The 8,136-nt window shown below is 39.9% G+C and overlaps 1 protein-coding gene across 1 annotated transcript; it reads left to right on the forward strand.

Moving 5' to 3' along the window:
- Positions 1–1,765: 1,765 nt before the first annotated feature.
- PQLC3 (PQ loop repeat containing 3) lies at positions 1,766–7,891 on the forward strand (the record flags this gene model as incomplete). The annotated part of the gene is made up of 6 exons (XM_009875661.1): positions 1,766–1,961; positions 2,434–2,503; positions 3,167–3,224; positions 4,445–4,565; positions 5,848–5,889; positions 7,803–7,891. Coding segments are annotated over 6 exons (576 nt in total), but the record flags the coding sequence as incomplete, so codon positions are not given.
- Between the last annotated feature and the right edge of the window lie 245 nt (positions 7,892–8,136).

The raw sequence follows: 8,136 nt of genomic DNA on the forward strand, positions 1-8,136 counted from the left end.
GCGGTGACTGACGGTGAAGTTCGTTCCTCCGCAGCTCTGAGCGGGCAGGTCGATGTGTTGAGCGGCTGTGGAGTCTTAGAGCCCAAGAGCACTCTCTTCGCGGCTCTTTTTAATTCCTCCCGGTGAGCCTCCGCTGAGGCAGGTGACCGCGCCGGGCACAGGTGCCCCCTTGGCTGGGAAACGTCCCGGTTTAAAGCTTTATTGCGCTGTTCGTTAAAGGGAAACTCGTCTTTTTTAGCTTGCCCAAAACCAACCCGGGCCACCCATGGAGGCAACGCCTCCTGCGGGGTTTAAGCCATGTGTTTATTTAGGTTATTAAATGGTCCGTGTGCCCCGTCCTGCAGGTAATGGTACCAGTTGGACAGGCTTCGCTCACCCAGATGAGCAAAACCTAATCATTCTGTCAGAAAATTACAAACCATGTCAAAACTCCAAAGATTTGTCAGTCTGTAATAAGCTTACATGGGCTAGACTTGTTAAATCTTAAAGAGGATTGCATGGAATGAAAAATAAATTAACTGTAGGCACATAGATGTGAGAGAAAATACCTTGAAGAGACTCGTCTTCGCTTAACCCAGTGATGGAGGTGGCCAGAACGTCTGGCTGGATGGCTGCTAGCTTTCCACACCGAGCTAAAAAGGGGCTTTTTCATCAGAAAAATCACCTCACAAAACTGCCTACCTTTCTCCATGGCACTGAACCCTGGTTGTTGCTGTTTACCTTAATACACCTCAGAGAAGTGAACCAAATTCTACTTTCAGCAGACAGAACTTACCCCACAGTCCAGCTGAAAAGCAGTTGAAGTATTTTAAAGTCACTTCATGTGTGTTGGTGTGCAGTGAAATGACTTTACAGCTAATATTTCAGGTGAGCATGGAGAAGCCACAAATATCTCCTCAGCAACTGCATGTTAACCACAGTCCCCACACTGCTGCAAGTTCTGTGCCTGCTCTGGGCAAAGCCATTTTGACAGAGCTGCAACAAGGCTTTTTTTTGAAATGTTTCTTGAGACTGTTTGTTTAGTAGACTGTTTATTCTGCAGCCTTTAAATACTTTGAGTCCAGTCACAGGGAGCTTTGGGGCTCCTGGTGCAAACTGGGATGGTTCTGCAGAGGCAGCATGTGGCGATGTGGCAGAGGAGTGACAGAGAAGCATGGTGCTGATGGCAGGGAGTCTAATATGACACTACAAGAAATAAGACTTCTAGAACGTTCAGATATTTAAATTCTGAATACCATAAAAGCCTTTTTCTTACAAGGCAGGCGGTTGCTTATGCCATCTTTCTACGTGGGAAACGGCCACTATTTCCTTACATAAAACTGTGCCCCAGGAGTCCTTTCTATTTTCTCTGCAGCCCAGGAGTTTCTGTCTAACACAATGGACTTCCATGAAAGTTGAAGAGAAAGTTCAATTCCTTTTAGATACTGTATTGAGAATGGCAGGAAGGAGAATTGCCATCATTTGGTGTCTTTAAGAACAGACTTTCAGTCTGACCAGTACAGCTACACTGGGAAATCTTATGTAACAGTGCAGTCTAGACAGCTTGGAGGATGCTTTCGACTCCAGTAAAACTTGCTTAATACATAGATTGGACAGGTCTGGAAGCTTTTATTTCTTTCTCATCACTTGTAATTAATAAAATTACACACTGTAACACCTTAACAAGAAGTGTGGGCAGCTCTCTACATTTTACTCTATTCGAGGGTAACAAGAATAGACTACAGAATCATCAGGGTTGCACTTGTCTTCATATTTGCTTGATCAGTTTGACAGCTACACCTGTCTGGAGCCTCTTGGCACAGCCAGAACAGTAACAAGTTGTGCAGGAGCTGTCCTGTCCCTTCCTGCAGTCACGCTGTTTTGTGTCTTTTCATTCAGCTTCCTTGTGTTTCTGAGGTACCAGATCTATTACAGTTACCCTCTGCAGTCATACCTGGAATATCCCATCATCATTGCACAAGGTAATTTTTTTTAAGCTGTGTTTTGGAAACAAAACAGGGCTCATTTAGCACTCCAGGGCTCTGCACATAGGTATAGTACTCCACTGCAGTGATGGGACTGTTGACTAGTTCTCTGTGGAGTCAGGAGGAAAAGGGAATGAACATCTTAAATGTAACTGAATTCTTATAAATGTTGTGAAAGTAGATGATCAGGTAGAAGAGAAAGATCTAATTAATACATATGGGGTGGAGTTGCATTGTGAGCTCATCCTTTATCTGGTGACTCCATGTGAGAAAGAAACATTATAAACACACCAGACTCTAAAAAAACCTTCATTTTGGAGCTTGCAGGGTTTTGGACATCAATCAAATTTGAGTGACAAAACCTGTAAGAAACCAGTTTCTGCAGACATGGTGCCCAGTGGGGCTGTTTAGGATTGCATTTGGCCCCCTTCTCTGCCTTCTCTGATGACCGATCTTTTATTTATTTCAGATGTCATTCTCCTTTTGTTTATTCTGCATTTCAGAGGAGAAATGAAACGAGCTTTGTTCTATGCAGTCACGTATCCTTTGAAATCTGGGAATTTTGGTTTATGTAGCTTGTTTGGTAGTTCTTTGCATAGCAGCTCTGTCATCTTTTGTTTTGTGCTACCACTGTAAATCATTTTCAGCCACCCCTCAACACACATTCCACATTCAGATGCTGATTTCTGAGATCATAGCAAGATCTCTCCAAGAAGTAAGTCTTCTATGTAGCTGCGCTTTAGAAGGCCCACAACTGATAAGTAGTGAGATCAATTCTTAATTTACCTCTTTGCTAGAGATGCAGGGTGGAAGTGATGCATTTTTCTCTCATTCCTAGGAATCTGATTCCTACTCATGCAGATTGTACTTGCTATAACGAACACAACAGTGTTTGTTGGTGGTTTTTTGGTTTTTTGTGTGTGTTTTTTTTTTAAATAGGACTTGGGCTTAAATCTCAAGTCTTATGCTTTGGAGCAGGTCTTAAGAAACTCCAGGCACTGTTCAGCCAAAGACAGTGTGCAAAATACAAATACTTTATGTTTCAACCAGTGCTCAATGTGTTTTATCTAGATTGTAGAGTCTGTTATAAAAATTTTCAATGAGATTATTTCCAGATGTTTAAAAAAATCTAATTCCCTAGGCAGTTTCAAGACCTTTGGCATCCTAGAATTTTCAGTGCATGGAGCTTAACATAATGTAAGATTCTGGGGGGGCTGGTACCTGCTAACGCTGCAGAAGTGGATAATAGACCTGGCCATGGTAAGTGCTGCATGATTATTTGAAATTAGGTCCTCATAGAGAACAACTTTTTTTCTGGAAGCCTTTATCAGTGAAATCTCTCCTTATATTTGTCCTTGGAAGAATTCATCATTTAGGTTAGCTTTCAGAACAACCAACTGGTTTTCAGATACAGCTCGTTCTCACTTCCATGCATGGCTTGAAAACATAGCAGTGGGAACAGAGACTCTGTGGGGAGGGGAAAAAAAAAGTATGTTCTGAGATAAAGTTGTTAATTGTGGTGCCTTAATTAAAACTAGCAAAGGTTTAAGATATTGAAAAATAATTATCCTAATATCATAATCTCCATTAATAAACTTTTAACATGAGAGAAAAAACACAGAGCATCAGCGAAAGCATTTACAATAGGGAATGTTAAATATTTCACAAGATCTTTTTTCCTTTTAGTCCTAGAATTTTGCAAGCAAAATATAATCTGGTAATGCCCTATGTAGGTTAAAGCTACAGAAGAGAGAAAGTTAAGCTTTCAGATTAATTCCTAATGCAAAAGATGAGACAAATGGGTGTAAAAACTTCTAAGCCTAACACCTCTCTTACTTGGAAGGGAAATCAACAAGGCACAAAGACCAACGGTGGAGGTCTCCTCTACCCGCTGCCTTTGCAGAATCCCCCTTTAAAGCATGACAGAGCAAATACTCCATTCCTTTCATTATTTTTTCCCACCAATTGGGCTCATTTTCCACACATTCTTGTCAGTTTTCTCATTCTTTTATGGTTTCGTTTGCCAGACATAATGGTAACAGATGGTCTGAATCAGCCTCACTGTTTAGACTAGATCAGTCTCATTTTAGCTAACTTTCATAAACAGTTTAGTGTAGCAGGTTGAGAGGCATTTTTCTTTCTTTCATTCTTATATTTGCCTCTACCAAGCATTTGATGATAGCAGGAGCAATTGCTACACTCTTTGAGCTTCTTTTTTTCTTTGAGCACCTCAGAACCCAGTCCCTTGCTTCTGGCAACTTCAAATTTTTTGCTTCACGGTTCCTTAGTAAGAAGCTGAAACGCTGGCGTTTACCAAACACTGGAAAAGCATCTATTTATTTGAAAAAAACATCTAAATGAAAAAAACTAACCCTGTTTTTTAATAAGTTATATACTAACAGCCATAAGCTAAACACTTTGGTAATACAATCGCAGACTGGAGGTTCTTTCTCCTTCTCCTTTTTTCACCTGCTTTTCAGAATTTGTGCACATTCATCAGTGCAGCCAGTAAGCTGGCTCAGCTGCGGTATCTCTGGCAGACAAAAGATTCTGGACAAGTGAGCGCTTTGACCTGGAGTATGGCTGCATATACCTGCACAAGTAAGCTGTGGGCAACTTGGGGTGAAAGCATCAACTTCTCCTTTTTTAAAACCTCTCTCCTGCTAATGCCTCTTTTGCGAGGTCTACTCTAAGTCGCAGCAGGTAAAAATCTTGCCTAACTTAGTTACCTTTAGTGCCAACCTTTGAGACTCAGATACCAGGCAGTCTCTTGAAATCAAGTTTTACCTCTGACACACCAGTGACACTTTGACTTAGAAAACAGGCAAACTGATGCAGTTGAAATAACTGATTTCAATGTTCTAGCATGAAAAGGTGCTAAATTTTGAGTCAGGCAATCAGACAACACTAATTCTGAAAAGTCATAGAATTCTTAAGGTTGCAAAAGACTTCTAAGATCATCAAGTCCAACCAATAACCCAATACTACTATGACTACTAACCTGTATCCTGAAGTGCCACGTCTGCATGTTTTTGTAACACCTGAAGGGATGGCAACTCCACCGCTTCCCTGGGCAGGCTGTACCAAGGCCTCACCAGCATCTACCAATAAATACACACTTAATGCTCAATACCTTTAACTATGACAATGTGTAACTACATTGCTCAGCAAAGAATTTAGGAATGTACCGAGAACAGGGATTTGTCCAGTTAATGTGGCAATTCCCTAGTGAACAGTTGTACAGCCAGTTGTCAAAAATGCCTTTGTCGTATTCATGAAACTTGTTTAAAATAGTCTTACTACAAAGCATAGCGATGCTGGATCTATTTCCCCGTGAAACAAATGCATTGAAGTGGGTAATTAGAAGCTGTGGTATGTTGGCTGAGCAACGCCAATAAACTTTGTAAATGGTTGTCATCTGCTGCAAATGTGAATTAATTAACGTGTAGATTTGTTGTAGGGAGGAAAGCTGAATTCCTCTTATTTTAGGCAGAAGCCTAAAAGTGGGCAAGTGAACATTCAGGGTGGTTAAGTCGTGAGAACTGGGTTGTGGGTATAGCTCAGTATCAGCTACTGGGGGAGAACAGAAAGAGAGGCAGTAAACTCACTAACCTAGAGAGAGAGAGAGATACAAGTGTAAAAAAATCTAATCAGTGATTTTCTGATTGGAAGAGACCCTTAATACAGTGTCACTCGGCTTGAGAGCTTGATCTCCCTTGAGACCTTTAGCTCTTGGGAACTAAAATAGTGAAGAGTGGATGCACTCAGAAGTGGGAATGTGTGGGTAAGATTCTCCTCTTTTGAAAAATAGGTATTTCATAATTTTTTGATGGTATGAACACTTTGTATCTAGTCCACTAATAAGAATTCATTCCATTTGCAGCAAGAATAGTTACGACTGTAATGACTACAAATGATCTTGCAGGTGAGTAAAGTTGGGAACTGCACGCCGTTCCAAGGTAGCAGCTGCCATGGTAGTTTTGAGCTGTTCTTTAAAAGTAGTTATCTGGTCTCTGAAGAACAAACCACAAGCCTCATACGTTGGCACAGTGAGGGAAGGAGTTACTGCTAAAAAAGTAGCACAGGTTTACCAATCAGTCAAATACCTGGAGAAAACAAACAAAACCCCGCCTGCTCATGCTTATTATCACACGATGACAAGTAGTCAAACAGCCTTTTTTTTTCAAAAGGCAAAAGCATTACAAAATTATCCTAATTAAGGAAATAGCAGATTAAAGCATTAAAAATCTTCAACATTTCAGTATATAAATAAAAAAATTCAGTAAAGTACACCTTAAAAGATCTATAATTGAGTGACAACTTTTCAAATAAGTGTTTCCTTTTGTTATTGTGGGGTTTGTGCATTAAAAAATTCTAGAAAACTACTTAAAGTTCAGCTTAGTATAAGAATAGTTTTTGGCACAACACTCAAACAGTTTATGGGAAGCTGAAAATTAAATAGTAGGCTAGTAAGAAACTCACAAAAAAACTGGCTTAAAATGTATAATTTGCAGCTGATTTCATTATAAAGCAAATTTATTTAGCAGCTTCTTGCCATCCTGATAAAACTGAAAGAGCAGAATTTTCAAAAATCAAGACTTGGTGGATGTCAGAATAGGAACAAAACCACATTGTATTTCATTTGGTGTATTCCTGTTCTAGTTCAAAACTGGTATTTCATCAGACACATCATATGAATGATTTTTTTTAATTATTTTTTTTTAAGCAGTCCTCTGCAGCACAATAAGGCTGTACTTTTAGAAGCAGTTGAAGTGGCTCTTTCACTGGAAAAGGCTCACTCACTCATTTTCAGCCCCACGCTTGCTGCTTTCTCTTTGCCAGAGTAAGAGTTTTGGGGCCACGCAGTTAACTGCATCACCAAAAAATAACACACACGCAGAATTTTAGTCTGGGTCAGTGATCAAGTCCAGCTCTCCCACAGCTACACACTTAGGCTGATCAGAAGCGAGAGAGGTGTATCGAGGGGAGGAAAGAAAAATGGGAGAAAACCACTGTGAACTAAAAAGCTGGCTCCTGAAAGTAAAGCTGGCTCTGGTTAAAGCTGCTTTTTAAAATAGAGCAGAGCCTGGAAGGGACAGCAGCAAAGTGTGCTGCTCTAACAGAGAACGTTTCCTGTTAACTTCCAACACTGAACACTTTGGTGTGTTCATCTTGGTTTCGTATCTGTGTACGAAACTGGCAAATATCACATAGTTTGGAAACAGTTTTATGTACATTTCTGTGAATATTCCACTTACCAACAGCTGTTAAATACACTTGTACTTCAAGTTGTGGTCTCACAGGCAGAGGTACCACGCTCCCTTTGGTTTAAAAGAAACCCGAAAGTTAGTCAAGAAACTGAAAAACTGATTTTTTTCTCAGCTGTCAGATTTTCTGTCACTAATATCTGACAGATACAAGTATTTCATGTCTCCCTGAGTGTAAACCTAACAGATGGCAGTAGAGAATAATCCCTTTATTATCAACACCACATGCAGCTATACAGGACACATGAGCTGCAGCTCCCGAGTTTAATTTTAGGTGTAAATAAAAATTTATATGAGGCTACTCAAACTTGTACTATTCTCCTGGTTTTGTCACAAGGGAATTAAAAGTGCTGTAGTGTGGTATTTTCAGGTATCACTCACAAGTGCTAAATGCTCTTCTCTGCTAGATTTACTTTAAGAATTTCTGGGTTCCTGGACTTGGTAATTTAAACTAATTGACTAAAAACAGTTACGTAAGGGGAGCCAGGCTGTTTGGACACCAGTGAAGGTTTACAAAACAAAGTGTCTTCTGGATTTACGCTTAAAAGATTTTCTTTTCTCCCCCTTTTAGTTCTCATCCGTTTCATAACCATGCTCATTCTCAATATTTGGGTCACAGCCACAATCCTGCACTACAGGAAAACTAAAAAGACTGATTAGAAGACACCCATCAGCACAGAACATAATTACCATCAAAAAAACCCCTGATGTAATTAAGCTTAAACAACAGAACAAAGGTTGGGGAAGCTTGCTCTCTTTTAAGCCTAGTATTTATCCCTAAGCATAATTAGTATAGTCATGCTTATTTTCTCTTAGAAAGAATTCTGATAAGATACTTAATTTAAGCAGCATATTTTTATTGGTCATTTAAGACAAGTTCTGCCGATACCACGTTTTCTCTGGAG

Source organism: Apaloderma vittatum, unplaced genomic scaffold (genome assembly GCF_000703405.1).
Source record: "Apaloderma vittatum isolate BGI_N311 unplaced genomic scaffold, ASM70340v1 scaffold26608, whole genome shotgun sequence".
NCBI lineage: Eukaryota > Metazoa > Chordata > Aves > Trogoniformes > Trogonidae > Apaloderma > Apaloderma vittatum.